Consider the following 17,325-nt stretch of genomic DNA (forward strand, 5'->3'; position numbering starts at 1 on the left):
AAGGACAGATCTGTGCTGAGTCTCATTATGCATTCTCGGAATTATTTAAACATTCATTATCACAAATCTCAGTTAGAGATCCAAGTCACATTGCGTATTCCTTTGCTGTGCTGTTATACGCACAGCTTTTACAAGTAATTATTTAGAATGCTGCTGATTTGGGTAAATCCTTGTACTAAAACCTTTCGCATTTTATGAGGAGAGTCAAAGAACTCCACAAAATCCCCTGCTTCTGTTTCTTATTCAGCAACTGGTAATACAGTCTTCTTTAAACAATGATTTGCTAACTGTGTTTTATGTATATTTCAGTCCTATAAGATCATCAATTTTGCTCCAAGTCTACTGCAAATCATAGTATCAGATCAAGTTGAGTTTCCAGTGCGCCAAGCAGGTAAGATGAAATCCTTGTTTCAATTTCCTTCAGTAGAAATTTGGTCTGTTAGTAATTTCAGCAGAATATTGAGCTGCTGGAATGTAAGCAAGTTCATATTTGCTCTGAACACGGAAATGGAAAGGATCAGCATAGAAACTTTCCTATCTTTGCTGCTTTTTTTTCTTACATCCCTGTGTTTATAGTGATCCCTACTGGATTACTGCAATAATGGTGTAAGAAGAGAATGATTTCTGCTTGTACTGAAGATATTCAAGCTAAATAAATAAATAAATAAATAGAAAATATGGATCTCATTTGAGCAATGTTTCTCCATTAGAGTCCTTTTTCCTGAAAAAGTGAAGTTTACTGAAAGATGAAAATATAGTTTGTAGATCAAGGGTAGCCTCATAGGCTTATTCCATATCTGTGGTGTTTGCTCACAAAAATGAAGGAAGGTCTCATTAAGGTAAGTTATATATCTGTAGTCTGAGCATGTCTGGGAAGATAACACACACACGGTGAGGCAATCAGGTACAGCAGTGCAGCTGACTGCAGGGTATACATTTGTGTAAAAAGAGATTCTAAATCCTCTCAGTCTACTCTGACAACCGTTCTACAGTATTTTTTACAGATTGCCAAATATTCAACTTTTCCAAGAAGTTGATGAGTCCAGTTTCATTCACAGCTCTCTTTCTATCCTATGGAGCAGCATTTCTCATTGAACCGCTGTTGGTTGTATTTTTTTTCTTTACAGATCCTACTAATCCCCTGAGTGTGTTGAGGCATGCTGACATAGGCTGTTTGTCATGCTGGCTTGTATATTTTCAAAGAGAATCCAACTTTGAATGGCATTTTTAAACCATCCTGTGGTAAATCTGGACTCCATAAGGTCATTTTCATAAATTAGTCCCTCATTCAGGAAAAAAAAATACCATTTTTCTTTAAACTTTGTTGTTGCTTCCTTTTGTGGGTTTCTTTTTTAAGAGAATAGAGCTATCAAATTAGAAAAGCACATTCAAATTAAATCTGTATATCACCGGGTTTCCCTAAGGTTTTGTAAACAGCCGAGAATCTGTGTAACATTAAGACCTATGGACAAAGTAAATTAAAGTCTTCGTCTGATCTTTCTGGACCTGTTTTGTTTATTTTTTGTTTTTTTGCCTTACTACTCTGGCATTTAATAGTCAAAGAACAGTTTGTCCTCTTCTTCCCATATAATGTTTTACAAACTGCATGTTTTCACACTTTGTAATTTGTCATGACAAAAAAAAGTTGGACACAAGAATGTCTTTTTCGTACTTCAAAGCCCTAGTCATAAAGGGCTAAGAGTTTATTAAGAATGCTACTTTAATGTCTTATAACGTATTTCCTATGTTTTCTAAAGAATGCCTACAGGCATTTCAATACTGAGGCATAAGTGCTGCTTATTTTCAATAGAAGATTAACTTTATTTTGCATGGTTTTTCACATGAGACAGACAGGAACAATTCTGAGGGATTATGGGAAATCCTAGCAGTGAGATAAAGCTTAGGGAATTCACAACAAACATTTCTATCTGAATAAAAGGTAGGCCATGTGCCAGTTTCATACTGGGCATTTCCCCAAGCAGAGTGTTCTCTCTGTGTGTACGGTGATTTGTTTACATGAGCTTTCCAAAGCTTCACTTACTGAGCTTCATTAGTTATTTTAGATGTGAGTAAAAATGTTCTCAACTGCTCTTAGTTCTTACAATTGTTACAAACCTATGCAGAGGTCTTCAGTTGTTCTGCTTTTCATCTGTACTACACATTGAGCGCAGTAGTGTAGAGATGCTTTAGTATTAAACTTAAACTATTATTTCTACATCTCTTATACGTAGCTGCCATCTACCTGAAGAACATGGTGACGCAGTACTGGCCAGACCGTGAACCACCTCCTGGAGAAGCAGTATTTCCATTCAACATTCATGAAAATGACCGTCAGCAGATACGCGATAACATTGTAGAAGGAATAATTCGCTCTCCTGACTTAGTGAGGTACTCTTATGTTTTGTAGGCGGTGTTTTTATTGCTCAGGTTTTCAGACCTATCAGTCCCAATGTGAAAATCTCAGTCTCTTGGGAAATGAAGTCAGTGCTTCTTTTGAAAATATAATACTAATAATCAATTTTGGTGTGTTCACGTGCATTTGTTTTTTTTTCAGAAATGTGTCAGCTCTTGCTAAGTGCACTGTCATGTATTCCCTCATGGTATAGTTGGAAGTGTCTTGTAATGGCTGCCTGTCTGTACAGCTGATTCAGAGCAGACTGTATTGATGACAATAATACACAATTACCCATTCAAAAATTACAGCTCAAAACCCATTTTTTTTCCCTAGTAGCTCTTGCCTCAGTTACTTTCCCATTTTTTTTAATGCAATCCTAGCATTTAAATGTATGTTGACATTCTTGATTTTAAGATGTTAAAAGAATGAGAAAATGCTGTTCTGTTTTTACTGGAAGAATACTTAAAATTCACAGATTTGCTACAGTATATGATTGTTCATGATGTTGATTACAGTGAGGCTGATAAGAAGGGGTTAGGCTGTGATGTGCATCTTTGAGAAACAGATGATAATCTTCCTGGCCTTTCTTCTTCCATTTCACTGTCTGTGTTCCTGAAGATGTACCGTTTGCCAGTAGTTGTAATCAGGAAGAGAAGTGATGAACTGTGGAATAAAATTAGGATTAGGAAAAACACTGATTAAGAAACATGATGAAATACAGGAATACGTTAGGATGCTATAGTATTGCTGTCACTGGAGATCTTTATGAGTACATTAGACAGACATCTAACAGGAATTGTGTAGGGATAAATGGTCCTGCACCAATGCAAGAAAATCAACCAAAACATTGTTTGCTGTTCAGCTTTCTGAAGCCTCTGACTTTAATGTTTAGAACCCCCACTAAAAGAGCCCCTTGTCAAGGCTGTGCTACAGCACAAGGAAGCTCGTGTTGTTTCTGTGATAGTTCAGTAAGGGCATGTTGCTTACTGTATCATCTCATCATAGTTAGTAAAGCTGAGTTTGTACTAAGGAACACAGAATAATGGAAGCGTGAGAAGTTTTTTGCAAACTAGTTCATGCATCTTTTCATAACGTGGTATTCTGAATGTTCTGACATTACAATGTTTGTCTACACCTAAAAGAACAGTTGAAACTGACTCCCAGAAAGTTCACCTGGAATAGGGTGATTCTAAATACTAAGAACTTCTAGATTTGTCAGAGAATAGAAATGGCGAAGAAACTTTATTGGGACTAGTCTGATGCTGTGATATCAGTATTTTTCACTGTTTGCTCGTGAGAACAAGGGAGGAGAACAAATCAAATCAACAACAGGGACAAACTCCAAAGGCTTGAGGAGGAAGGTCAGTTTGTACAAAGCTCAAAATATAAGAGGACTGAGAGCCTCTGTTTGAATTACTTGGTGTTTGTAGCTCTGTATCTATAGACTGCAAGAAAAGATAAATATAAATGGAACTATTTAGTACAAATTTTTATTCCTTAGCAGAACCAAGAGCATGTACAGCTTCTTATGTAGTGCCTCTGAAACTTTTCAGTCACAGTACCCCACTTCAGGCAGTGAAGAGTCCTGTCTTGCCACAGCGTGGCTTCAAAGAGGCTATGGAGGGAGAGGGACAATACAGCATCTCACTCTGCTGTATGCTTCAGAACTTGTGAAGTGCTGTTCTGGAAGATCACATGGAAATCATTATTTGATGAGGAACCTCTGGCTTGGATTATAACACAAATCAGTTTTGTTTAATTAAAAACATACAAACTTGTTCTCTTGTGGATGCTTTCAACCTTGCAGGTATGGGGGAAGTATAACCATTCATTTACAAAATGCAAAGCTAGCTGAGGTGATTGTGGAGAGTGAGGAGAAGCAGAGAAAAGTGGTTAAAATATTCTGAAATTAGTTTCTTCCTTAAAGTTAAATCCTCTGGGACTTTTTTTCTTTGTTTTCTTGTGTCATCTCCCATAGCTCCTTCAGAGTTATCAAAATATGCACAACACTTATGGTGCAATATATATTGTAGCCATTAAACCAAGATTTGGGATCTGTGCTTTAATATTAAACACTGTGCTTTAATCTTATCTTCTTTTGTTTCTCTTTCCCTCCTGTCATAGAGCCCAGCTGACAATGTGCCTGCGTGCTATCATTAAGCATGACTTTCCTGGCCATTGGACAGCGGTCGTTGACAAGATAGGCTACTACTTGCAGTCTCAGAACAGTGGGAGCTGGCTTGGGAGCCTCCTGTGCCTGTATCAGCTGGTGAAGACTTATGAGTAAGTTGATGTCCATCATTAGACAAGGACACGGTACTTTGTTTCTCATCTGATTACCAAGAATGACATTCATAAAAGCAGTAGCAGCTTTACATGGAATTCAGATGGAGAATTATATTTAATAATTGCCATATGCATTCTTTCCTGCAAATAAATGAAGGCTTCATCATCTTTATATTATCAGTGAATTGGAAGCAGAGATTCCAGCAGTAAATAACCTGTATGACTTTAGTGATAGTTTTTTTTCTTTTCTTGAGGCTTTGTTGTTTTGATCTGATTTACCCTAGCTGTGAAAATTTCTTAAATGCTTATAACTTCTTTTGTTTGAAGATTCCCCAAATGCTGGACGTACAAATAATACAAATAATTTTCTACTCGTGTGCTGTAATACAGTACTGTCTGTCACATGTCCTGTTGCGTGTTGTTATTTGTACCATCCTTCTGATAGTCTAAATCTGGAAAGCATAAATTAGCAGCGGTGTAGTGAGCTCTCTTATTTAGAAAAAAAAAATCTGGTGTTAGGAATATATATATAAATCGCACAAAAGAAATGTAAATAGAGAAAGAGAGAATCTTAACAAAGGAAAGGAACTGCCTTTCAGTGGCAGTTCACTCCTATTTGTTCATAACCCAACTTTGGTTTGACGTTGTTACAAATGTCAGAGAAAACCAGGTCCCTGTTGCTGTGAGCTCATGGCTCAGTAGCAAAGAACATTTATATAAGGGAACATTTGTTGTTTTTTTTTTTATTTCTCTATTCAGAGATTTCTCTATGTTAGTGATTTTGTATGATTAGTTTAAATTGTAAGATGGGGGCTGGAGGAGGGAGAATCAATCAGTGAATGCTGGAATTTAGTTGTTTTAGGGTACAGTAATGAAATTATTGGTGAATAGAAGACATGAGAGTCTCCAGCATGTAGATCCTTCACCAACATTCTTTTTCTTTGCAGATACAAGAAAGCAGAGGAGCGAGATCCTCTCATAGCAGCAATGCAGATATTTTTGCCTCGTATTCAGCAGCAAATGATCCAGCTTCTGCCTGATAATTCCCATTACTCTGTGCTTCTTCAGAAACAAATTTTAAAAATCTTCTATGCTCTTGTTCAGGTTGGCATCTGTGTATGGAAAAAACAGAACTTTTATACTGCTGGGTACAACAGTCCACTTCTGTGCACTCGTGGCTGTCTTTGAGTAAAATTACCATTTTGGATGGGAGAAGTAATGTTCGATAAATACCCTTTATAAAAACATGGTTTTTATAGATCTGTCTACTTAAAAACTGGTCACATAATCCCCAGTGTTAAAATTTTAATGAACCTAAGTACTTCTGCACATCGTGTCTGTAAGCTTGCTGGAGAACTGTTTCTATATTTATAAAGTTAAGCTTAATCTGATATAAACAGTGAGTATCTAGAATCTGCTGTTTATCCTCTGAAAATGGCAGTAGTACATTTTGTATTATGATTGCCAGTCAGTGCACTTCATTAGGTGGTGTTTCTCTCATTATCTTCTAAATATTTGGAAGAAATTATCTGTTGAGGCGCATGTGTTTTCAGGGATGTATTTGGCTGTTGTAAGGGTGAGTTTGGTGAAGAAGTACTTCCAAAAAATGAGAAACAAAACAAGATCCTACATCAGGCACAGCCCGAGAGACCTTGCTGAAGGATAAAAAAAATAGCTGAAATGATTTGTTATTAGATGGAAAGGTTTAAAAAAAGATCTAAAGGTCCTATTTTATTTAAAAAAGTGCTTTCCTGAATATCGTCACTGCTTTGGATTTATTAGAGAAGAAAAATTTACTAGATAGTAGCCAGGCAGTAATGAGAAGTAAATTTTCTCTTAATGAAATGCTTTTGGTTTCCCTAAGAGGAGAAGCCAGAAAGAGTTAGCAAGCACTCGACCCCCCAAGGAACTTTTCTCAAATAGAACGTAGTCAGAAGTTACTCTGCAAGTTGTACCAGGAAGGACAGAGTTGGAAATAATACTGATATCTAAATAAATTTTAAGTTTACTTGGAACCTCATCCTCCTGGAAATGTAGCTATTGTAGAAATAGCTCCTACTCACTTCAGAGAAAAAAAATAATCAGTGAAATTCATGAAAGTCTTATTTTTATTTTTAATGTCAGTATGCGTTGCCACTCCAGTTGGTGAATAACCAGACTATGACTCAGTGGATGGAGATCTTCCGTACCATCATTGACAGAAATGTACCTCCGGTAAGGTTTAGTATTGCCAAAACCTCTTGTACTTGTGTGTTGTCAGTTGAGGAGCAGGCAGTGTAAAAGTTTTGTAAGTGTGGTCATCTTTTCTTTGTTTTGTTTTGTAAGATGTCATTTATTTGAGGTTCTTATCTTTAAAATAAGCGTCCTTCCACAGAAGTGCAGGAGAATCATGTAAGCTGTCAGATTTTCATGATCTGAGATTGTGATAATATGAAAACTCCAGTCCATGATATTTTGGAAGCTTACAATTATTTTAGCCTTTTTCTCTCAAGAAGGAAGAGGTCATTGCAAAACCAGTGTTTGTCTCTGCTTCTCTCTTTATTTCATCAAACCTCTACATCTCTAGAAGAAGAATGAAGCAAGTAGTTAAACGTGTGAGCATGCATGTATGTATGGCAATAACTGTCTTTTCCTTGTTTTTGAAACCTGATTTTTAACAGCTTTTGCACTACTGGATGCTTTGGGTATATGAGTTTGGAGGAGTAGTGTTTTGCTTAATTTTTAAGCACAATTGAACACTGCTGTGTGTTATTCAAGTCTGTCCGAGAGTTTCAGTTCTTTAAACATGTGTCATTTTGAACATTCAAGTATGGGCATTGCACAGGTATTTCACATACATGTTTGTACTAATTGAGATGATGTAAAGTTCCTGGACTGTTAACACAGCTAAAGTTTTAGTCAGTGCTGTGGATTTCTATTAGTGTACTCAGTAAGGAATATTTAAAAAGTAATTTATCTCAACAATACACAAAACTAATTCAGAATTCTTGTGTTTATTTATAGGAGACACTGCAAATTGATGAAGATGATAGACCAGAGCTGGTGTGGTGGAAATGCAAGAAATGGGCATTACATATTGTAGCTCGTCTTTTTGAACGGTAATGAACTAACAAGCTGAAAAACTAGATTAGGATTACAAATCTTTGACATTCCTTGGCTACAGTTAGAGAAGACAGTTGAGTTGGTTTAACAGCTTATAGTCACCAAAGAGATATTCCCACAGTTGTTCTCTGCCTTGCACTGGCACAGCCAATGGTTTGAGCACTTAGTGAGATTATTTGGCTTTCTAACCTGGCAAGAAACTAGCAAGGAAAAGTACTTTTTCTTCTTTTTTTTTCTTTTTATTAATATATCCATCTACAACTGCTTGCATTCTTGAATACAAAGGCAGGGAAAGATCTGAAAAGAAATCCAAAAAGATGGAAGTTGCAGAGCTTATGGCGACAGTGCAGCTGTATTTACTTGACTATAGCATTACACTGTATGAGATTCTAAGAAAAGAAAAGGGAAGTGAGGCATTATGTAGGAAATAATGGCTTAGTAGAATATCTGTGGAGAGGATTTGTTGGGGATGGAAGGATATTCGAGGTCATTTGTTATAGAAAAGACTTTATTTTCGTGACACAGGAGGCTCTTTGCAATGTAAGTAAATATCTGTCTTCTCTTTATTTTAAAGGTATGGAAGTCCGGGAAATGTAACTAAAGAATACTTTGAATTCTCAGAGTTTTTTTTAAAAACGTATGCTGTGGGCATACAACAAGTAAGTACAACTTGTTTCTAAATTCAGTCATTTTGGCTAAACAAAGGTATTGTTTTCCAATAGCGTGCTCCGGTCTTGAAGTTCATGAAGCAAAACTGAATGGAATCAGATTCATTTTTCATTATAGCGATTGAGAAATTCTTGAGAAATCTTTGTGCCGTACTTAACTGAGTTATAATATACAAATGTCCAGCAATTTGGAAAAACTGTGCAGGAAAGCTTTGAGAAGAGCAAGTGCTTTTCAAACAGCATTATCGGCATGCGTAAATAACAGAAAAAAAATGATGATTTCTCATAGATGTGTTATCTGGTCACTCATTAGTAAGTGATTTTGCTGCTGACAACTTAGGAACACTGGGATCTGTCCTGTTTTATGTCATGAGGATGTGATCAAATTGGAAAGTGTCTGGAGAATAGCAATATTTTATACCTGGTTAGCATCTTTTGTGAAAACAGTACGTGTATTCACAGTTGACAAGTAAATTGTTATTGTTGGGGAATGCTAACTATTTGTGTCTAACACGCTATTGTGGAGATGGTTCAGTTTTGATAAAGTAACACAGAAGAGAAGCGCTGCCTTCAGGTGTTTTCGATGCTTTTGTGCCAGCTTACCTGTTGTCCTCTGGGGATGGACTTCCAGCATCTCTCTAGTTTGAGGAAGTGACTATAGCAATTGGGTGCTTGGAAGTCCAAAGAGTGGTGGTTTGCAAGCTCAGATGTTTCTGGACCAGCTCCAGTTCAGTTGGAAGGCACCTACAGAGACCTAGTCCAACTGCCTGACAACTTCGTGGCCAACCAGAAGTTAGAGATGTTACTGAGGGCATTACCCGGATGTTTTTTGAACACTAACAGGCCTCTCAGCAAACTTCAGGCATGTTTCTACTCCTGCATCTAGATCATTGCTAAAAGTTTAACAGGACTTGCCCTAGGCGTACGCCCCAGAGAACATTGCTAGCGACCCATTCAGTATAACTCTCTGAGCTCTGCTTTTGAGCCAATTCATCCCCTGGTGTAGTGTGAAGCTGTTTATCTTACAGTTGGACAATTTATCCATAAGGATGATGTGAGGGATGTTATCATAGGCCGTACTAAAATCCAGAAAGATTAAATGCACTGCCTTCCTTTCATCCACCAAGCTGATGACCTTATTATAGAAAGAGATCAAATTATTGAGGCAGCATTCATGAACCCACATTGACCACGCCTAATAATTAAGTCAGATTCAGATTATTTCAAAATAAAAGAATTGTCTGCAAAAACAATTACTTTTCTCCATCCAGTTTGACAGAATAAAACAATTTATCCATTGGTGTATCAATTCTGTGTAAATATGTGAATGATAAGAACTAAAGGATGGTTGTGGGGAGACTGCTAAGTATCAAATAAAAAGGAAGGAGAAGCAGTTGAATGTAAATTCTATGTTCTTTGTAATGATTAATTCCTTAGTGGAGAAAAGGGCTTCCATGGACAGTGATCATTTACAATACTTAAAAATTATGTCTTTTATAAAGACCAGGATGCGCATCAGAGTGAGAGCAGTCTAACTTGAGAGATAAATGGTCTTGGATGGTCTGCATTTTTCTTTCACTTCTCACTCATAGATGCTGATTTGTCACGTTTCACGGCAGAGCTAGTAAGAATGCTATTGTGAATATTACATTACTAAGCCTTTGTTACATATTTTTCAGTTAACTGCTGACATTGTGTTGGAGTCTGTGTGAGATATTGCCAATCTTTGCTCGAGGACTGCATTGTAAAAGAGAATAAGATCAAACTTAGTACCCCTAAGGGAAGGAGTTATGTTCAAAATAAGATTTACTGTAGTATTGTAAAGAATTATTAAGTAGTATTTTTCTTCTGAAAACACGATTCAGCTCTTTTGTTATGCTTTGTCCTTGATTTTTATTGTTGCTTGTCTGTGTGGCTGTTCTTTACGTTTACTAACACTCAATAGTTCATTTGCAATTAATGTTGAGTAGTGGCTTTGTACTGTGGGTTTTTCTTAGAAGCTAGCCTTTATAATGAGCATTGTGTTACAGAGTTGTGGTAGCATGTTATATGACACTATCTGACACGACACTATCTGATAGTTACAGCAACCAACTGAAGCTAAGATGTTTTTCATCTCCTGATTCACAGATTTAGGTGTTAACCTAATTTCCTTTTTTATTTTAGTATTTCTATTATTATCACTCTTCTTCCAAAATCATTTTGCTTCTCTGGGGGATTGTCTGTTCGAAATGAACACAAACTCCAGTAACAGATTTAGATGCCAGCTGGCTTGAAAATATCACTGCACCTTTTAGGTATCTGTTCCAAATTTGTCTGAGGCCTGTGTAAACTGTGAGTCTGTGAATTCTGATGCATATCCTTGGTTTACAATCACAAGTGACCACAGGATGGATCCTGTGTAAAGGTAAATGTACCTAAATGCTTGCAAATATAGGTCCTTAATGTTTAAGTGATTTCTGACTTTTGGATCAGGGATATCACAGTGCTTACTGACACTAGAACTTCTGCCATATAACTGATCGGTCTGTGCTGAAATTCACTCAAAAGGTGCCCTGCATGTCTATGCGTGAGGGCTAGTTTTCCATCTTCATTTAATAACACCAATTCTTTATTTCTTTAGGTTCTATTAAGAATCTTAGATCAATACAGACAAAAGGACTATGTTGCACCACGTGTCCTTCAGCAAACGTTGAATTACCTGAACCAAGGGGTTATTCACTCTGTAACGTGGAAGCAAATGAAGCCACACATACAGGTCAGTGCATAAAGCCCGGTCAGAAACAGTTCACGTCGTCAGAATGATGAAAGAAGTAGTTTTCTGTAGTTTTTAAGGTCTCATGAATGTTTCATGCAGCACAAACATTGCAAGAAAATAAAAAAACGAACTATTTCCAGACTGATGCAGTTCTTTTTTACAATATCCTGACTAACTTTTATTGTATATATTGTCAACTCGATTAAAGATTCTGTTCCATAAATTCCTTGTTTTACTGAAGTCTGACACAAAGTTCTGGCTTTTATTAGTTGCTAGTGTGAAAAAATTACCATAGATTTGGAAATTATAATTGATTGTAGCGCACAGACAGTCACCAAAGATACCATAAAGGAGCTGAACTGTTTTAAGGATGTATTTTATAAGTAGATGTAAGAACAAGTGAAAAGCAATTTCATACCTCTCTTCTCCACATTACAAGCTAGTTAATATAAATTTGTTAATCCCATGAATGTTATAGAGAAGGATTCTGAAGCCTGTTCTCACGTTGTGTTGTATCTGTGAGAACCTTCTGCAGAGCGTGATGTTCTGTTGCTTACAGATTAGATACTGAAGTATATTTTGTGTGTGGTAGTGACTATTATAAAGTTAGATTATATAATTACTGTTGTCTGTAACTGTTGCAAAAGGAAAAGAGAATCTACTGGAATTTGATTTTCTGTGTACTTACATGCATTTGATTCCTCTAACATTAGAGTATAACAGAAGAAGTGATATTCTCCCTTATGTGCTACAAAGACGAGGATGAAGAGCTGTGGCAAGAAGATCCATATGAATATATCCGCATGAAATTCGGTAACCATCTGTAGTTAGAATTTACTTCTGGTTTTCATCGCAATTGTATACTGTAATCCCACATATAGTGTGGCAGCTGTAATGTCTCTGTCTTCATGAGTGTCCTGAACAAAAGGAAGAAGAGAAGTTGTTTCATAAATCTCACCAATATGTAATTAAAAGGCAGATCGAGTGAGTTTTGGCCAGTAATTACAAGGCAGATCGAGTGAGTTTTGGCCACTTGGCTCCTGTTCTTAAATTAATTCTCTAAAAATTGTTTTCTACTTCAAATGTGCTCAGTGCAGTCAGTAGACTGGCTTGCTTTCCTTGTAAAGCCAGTTTTAGAATCCTGAACTGGGAACATGACTGCTGTCTGCAAGCTCTTGCAGCTCATGTTTTGACCAGAAGAGGCCTGACTTGCTCTTTCTCTATTGAAAATTGTTCTTGTTTTCAGTATCTTTTGCCAACTGTTATTTCTAAGTTGTAAAGCAATTAGATGTATCTATTTTTTTCAGAAGTCACGCTGAAAAAATCTCTGGAACTACATGTTGGACTAATTTATAGTAATTAGTCTTGTTAAAAGAGTAATATCATTGAAAAAGAGAAAAGGTAGTTAAAAAAATAGAGCAAATTTAGTGGGAAAATTCCAGTGTGCCAGGCACCACAGAGACATGTAGCATTTGGAAATTGTTAATTAACTGCATTTTGTGTAAAAGGTCCTAGAATACTTAAAAAAACAAACACACAACCCTGCAACCTTGGAAAGTGATGCAGTTAATCATCGGAGTGTAGATGATAGGGATACAAATGTGCAGCTGATTTTTTTGGTATCTAAATTCTGTTATTTTTGTGAAAGCAGTGAGCCCTATTTTTATCTGTAGCTGAGAGTTAAAAACAGATTTGAACTTTATTACAGAAGCATGAATGTACATTTAAGTGAAATTTAGTGAAAAGTATTTAGATTTGCAACAGGAATGGTAGTATTTCTGAATCTTGATTTATCTTCAAGATCTTAGGAAAAGTTAACGTGTAATTTTAAACACATTTTAAGGTTATTTTTCCAGATCCTTTTATTTAATGCAGTCTATGTAGGGATGTTTGGATTAGAACACGTTTGGCAGCACAGATTGTTTTTCAATATATAACTTATATTTTTAGTACGATTAAAGAAGGTTTACTTGTAATGAAAGAAGCTGAAAAGCTTCATCTTTCAGCAGATTTAAACTACACCAGATCCAAGGATTTTTTTACATTCAAAGAGTTTCCCATGAGGTTTCAATAAAATCAAGCCAAAATTGTGTGCATATGTTGTACAGATGGCACTGGAATGCATTGGTGTTCTTATTATAGCGGTTTTGATTAAAAAAAAAATGCAAGAAAAAAAAAAGCAAGCAACAACCAGCAAATATAAAACAATTTTTCATCCATTAAATGCATGATCTCAAAAGAACTAATGAGTAAATAATGCAATCTTGATAAAGGGAGTGATGAGTGGTCAGTAGATTAGGAAGTCAAGAAATAAATGTTCTTTTGGGTGACATGAGCTTGAGTCTGACTCTTCAACTGTTCGTTGAAGGCAGTCATGACCTACAAACTCAAGTGGCTTATCAGCATTTTATGATGTTATTATCAGAAAGTGAGTTTATGAATTTATCTTTAACGCTAGATGTATTTGAGGATTATGCATCCACAACAACAGCAGCACAGAATCTCCTTTATACAGCAGCAAAGAAGAGAAAGGAGGTACGGTATTATTTTTCTTTTTTTTTTTTAATTTTTGCTTGCAGTTTCTTTAAAAATGCTATTTTCCCTTACATTTGAAGATGCTATAGGAAGCATCTCAGAAAAATTTACTGGCTAATATATGGTGAAACTCATTCCTGGCTTTAGTCTATCAAACTGGGGAGAATTAAAATATGTAAGTATAAATAAATAAATGGTTTCCTCTTACAGCTCTGAAATTAACGTGCCTGATATAACAAATTGGAATTGATGTAGTGATAGTTTCCCATGTTTATGAACAGCCTCTGCCTTGGCTGTTCGAGATTCTCAATGTGTAGCAGCAGCACAAGTGAATCTAATCCTTGTTAATTTTCACTGATGCAATTTAAAGTCCTGTTGACAACAGTGAAATTAGGAAGAATAAAATGAATTTCATGGAGCCGGTCTTTAAATGAGAACATAACTTAAATGAGAACATAAGTTTTCTATAGATCTTTTTATATTTACAGTGATATATACTACACAAATTATTCAGCCTAGCCCTGGAAAGCATATTGTTCAGACTACTGACTTCTCTGGCAACCATTTTCACATGCAGTAAAACGGGGAGCTTGATTTCTTAATGAATTTTCAGAAAAGAGTGTAGTCTTTGTATCAGACCAAATAGCCTGTGACCTTTTATTTCTTTGTTGTTAAATCAATCTGTGTCTGCTGACCTTCTCAATTTCATAATTTGTACCAAAATTGTCAAAACGTCGTCATTTCTGAAAAGCACATAATGTCGGTGGAAACCACAGTAAGCAATTTATTTTGCCAAGAAACCTTTCCAAATCTAGCTGACTTTAGTAGTTATTGCCAAGATTGACGGGTTAAAATAAATCTGAGGTTTTAGTCAAAGCTGCTCTTGAATATGTTTATGTTCATAGCTATATGTACGTGCATGCATGCCTTTATATATCTAGTGGGCAAGCCAGAAGGGAAGTTATTGGGGGTAAAAAATCTGTGAAGTACTGTTTGAACCTCTTGTCTTTTCCTCACCTTTCCTGGTTTGCCTCAGAACAACAAAAATACTGTAATCATTGTCACTAATACGAAATTTCAAGGAGATGAATTCAATTTTGTAAAGCTTGGATGAAAAGTTGGAAAAGGAATCTTTTAAATCTGGGAAGATGCTACGTATAGTACCTCCTGATTGCTTTGATTAAGATGAGATTTCTACTTAGAAAAGTCATATGATTTTTTTAAACTGAATGCTATGAAAATAATTTGATTTAGATACCGCACTGACAGAAGGAGATTCTGTGTTTTTTTGTTGTATGCAGGTATTGCCAAAAATGATGGCATATTGCTACCAGATTTTGACAGAACCAAACATTGATCCAAGGAAGAAAGATGGAGCTTTGCATGTTATAGGATCCTTAGCAGATATTTTACTGAAAGTAAGTGGGTGAATAAGTAAAATACGTTTATGTTTGCAATTCTTACTATCAGTTCCATTTTTCCAATAAAATGCGTTAGCTTATTAAAGTCTATCTAGCCCACAACTGTGCTTTTGAAATCAGTAGAAAGACTTCAATGTGTAATAATATTTGGAGGGTTTGTTTCTTTAAAAATATTTATGTTCTTTGCTGGCTTTTTTTATTCCCATTTTATATGCTGATTTTTGTTCTTAAGTTTCTCCAAGGCTCACTTTGTTTCCCGCTGAACCATCCCTTGGTCTTCTCATGCTTTACTAGTAAAATGGAAGGGTGTTAAGAAAAACAAACATGTATTTCATCATTAACATTGCTTATTATTCTTTAAAAACCCCTCCCAGCAGCTTGCACTATTGTGGGCTCCTCCTGGTCTCAGAAAAATGTTTGCTTAGCAGTAGTTGTAGGAATGTTTTGTCTAGCTTTACAGCCTTTGTACGCTAGATGTATTTTATCATTTAGCTGGGAGTTTTCCAAATAAATGGAAAAAGCAGAAATAAGAATTTCTATCCTTCTTCCATTTTTTATACACAAGTATCTTCACAATGTCAGTTTTTCTTTCAAATTTGAATAGACCCACAAATTTGAATAGACCCAATAAACCCACCCTGTTTCTATCCTATGTATCAGTCAGAATTTCTCTTTTGTTTCTGTAGGCTGTGGAGTCCAAGTACACCCTCTTTCTGCCTCAGAAGTAACTGCCAAAAAGTTATCACTTTCAGAATGAGAATGCAGGCTCGAGACTCCTTTTTAAATTACGTAAAAATGTATTTTATGTGAGTTATCTCACTGTGCAGTAGGTTTCTTCATACAAAGCCTTGCAAAGCTAAAGGCTGAGTGCTGCACTTGGGTCATAACAACCCCAATGCAGCTGTACAATGCTAGGGGAAGAGTGGCTGGAAGGGTGCCCAGGAGAAAAGAGGAATGCTGGTTGACTGAAGGTGAGCTGGCCAAGTGCCCGGGTGGCCAAGGAGGCCAATGGTATCCTGGTCTGCAGCAGAAATAGTGGAGCCAACAGAGTGAGGAAAGTGATGTCACTCCGTACTTGGTGCTGGTGAGACTGCACCTCAAACACTGAGTTCAGCTTTGTTCTCCTTACTGCAAGAAAGACACTGAGTTGCTGGAGCATGTTCAGAGAAGAGCAATGAAGCTGATGAATAGACTAGAAAATGAGAGTTATGAGGGGTGACTGAGAGAACTGGCACTGTTTAGAGGAGGCTTAGGAGGGAGACCTTTAGTCTTTGCAGCTACCTGAGAGGAGACTGTAGCAAGGTGAATGTCAGTCTCTTTTCTGAGATAATTTGTGATAGGACATGGAAATGGCCTTAAGTCCACCAGGGGAAATTTAAGTTGGATACCAGGAAGAATTTCTTCACAGAAAGGATGGTGAGGCATTGGGACAGGCTGTCCAGGGAGGTATTTAAAAAACACGCATATGTGACACTTAGGGACATTTTTTACTAGTGGACTTAGTGTTGTTAGATGGCTGGTAGGCCTTCATGATCCTAGTGGTATTTTCATACCTAAACAGTTCTTTGATTCATGTTACAAAGAACGGTTTACTTACATACTCTGTATATTTTTTTAACCAGTGTACCAATACGTCATCTGAAACTGAGATCCTGAAACATCAGTAACTTTGGGCTTTTTTAAAAGATATATTGGATTATAAGCGCCATTGTTCATGTTAGAGTATAACAAAGAATAGAATATTCTTTATGTAGTGAGAAGCCTTTCATGCTGAATGGGGTTTCATTTATCTCTGTCCTGAGAAAAAAGAAATTTATTCCACTATGCTGCTATTATTTGAAATTTTCAGTCTTGAAGCATGAGTTTATATTGTATAAAAGAGTAGTAATCCCCAGAGCGGCAATCTTCTCTCCACTCTGAGTATCTTGTGTTCGGGATTTGGCGGATGGAAAAATTCCATGAGCTGTTTCTACATAAAGTACTAACTTATAACTGTCTTCTTTCTGATGAGTCAACTGAGACATTGATCATAAGTTGCTCAAAGAGACAATGACTCTGGCTTATCCCCCTAGTTCTCCACAGACTCTCCATTTGAGTGCATGCAAACCTCTGACTTGTGTGCACAAGGAAAAGTTATTTTCCCTTATCTGTAGTTTTTCT

At 36.5% G+C, this 17,325-nt stretch overlaps 1 protein-coding gene across 1 annotated transcript in view; it reads left to right on the forward strand.

Annotated features, from left to right (window-relative positions):
• The window catches only part of IPO8 (importin 8), a 43,880-nt gene that overhangs the window by 5,908 nt on the left and 20,647 nt on the right, over nucleotides 1-17,325 (forward strand). Inside the window, exons 2-12 of the mRNA XM_072341159.1 lie at nucleotides 310-391; nucleotides 2,232-2,388; nucleotides 4,520-4,678; nucleotides 5,629-5,785; nucleotides 6,806-6,895; nucleotides 7,685-7,779; nucleotides 8,358-8,442; nucleotides 11,075-11,209; nucleotides 11,923-12,022; nucleotides 13,668-13,744; nucleotides 15,046-15,162. Coding sequence (XP_072197260.1) covers nucleotides 310-391; nucleotides 2,232-2,388; nucleotides 4,520-4,678; nucleotides 5,629-5,785; nucleotides 6,806-6,895; nucleotides 7,685-7,779; nucleotides 8,358-8,442; nucleotides 11,075-11,209; nucleotides 11,923-12,022; nucleotides 13,668-13,744; nucleotides 15,046-15,162 — 1,254 coding nt within the window. The remainder of the gene's footprint in view (nucleotides 1-309; nucleotides 392-2,231; nucleotides 2,389-4,519; nucleotides 4,679-5,628; nucleotides 5,786-6,805; nucleotides 6,896-7,684; nucleotides 7,780-8,357; nucleotides 8,443-11,074; nucleotides 11,210-11,922; nucleotides 12,023-13,667; nucleotides 13,745-15,045; nucleotides 15,163-17,325) is intronic.

The sequence above is a fragment of the Excalfactoria chinensis genome, chromosome 1 (genome assembly GCF_039878825.1).
Source record: "Excalfactoria chinensis isolate bCotChi1 chromosome 1, bCotChi1.hap2, whole genome shotgun sequence".
Lineage (NCBI taxonomy): Eukaryota > Metazoa > Chordata > Aves > Galliformes > Phasianidae > Excalfactoria > Excalfactoria chinensis.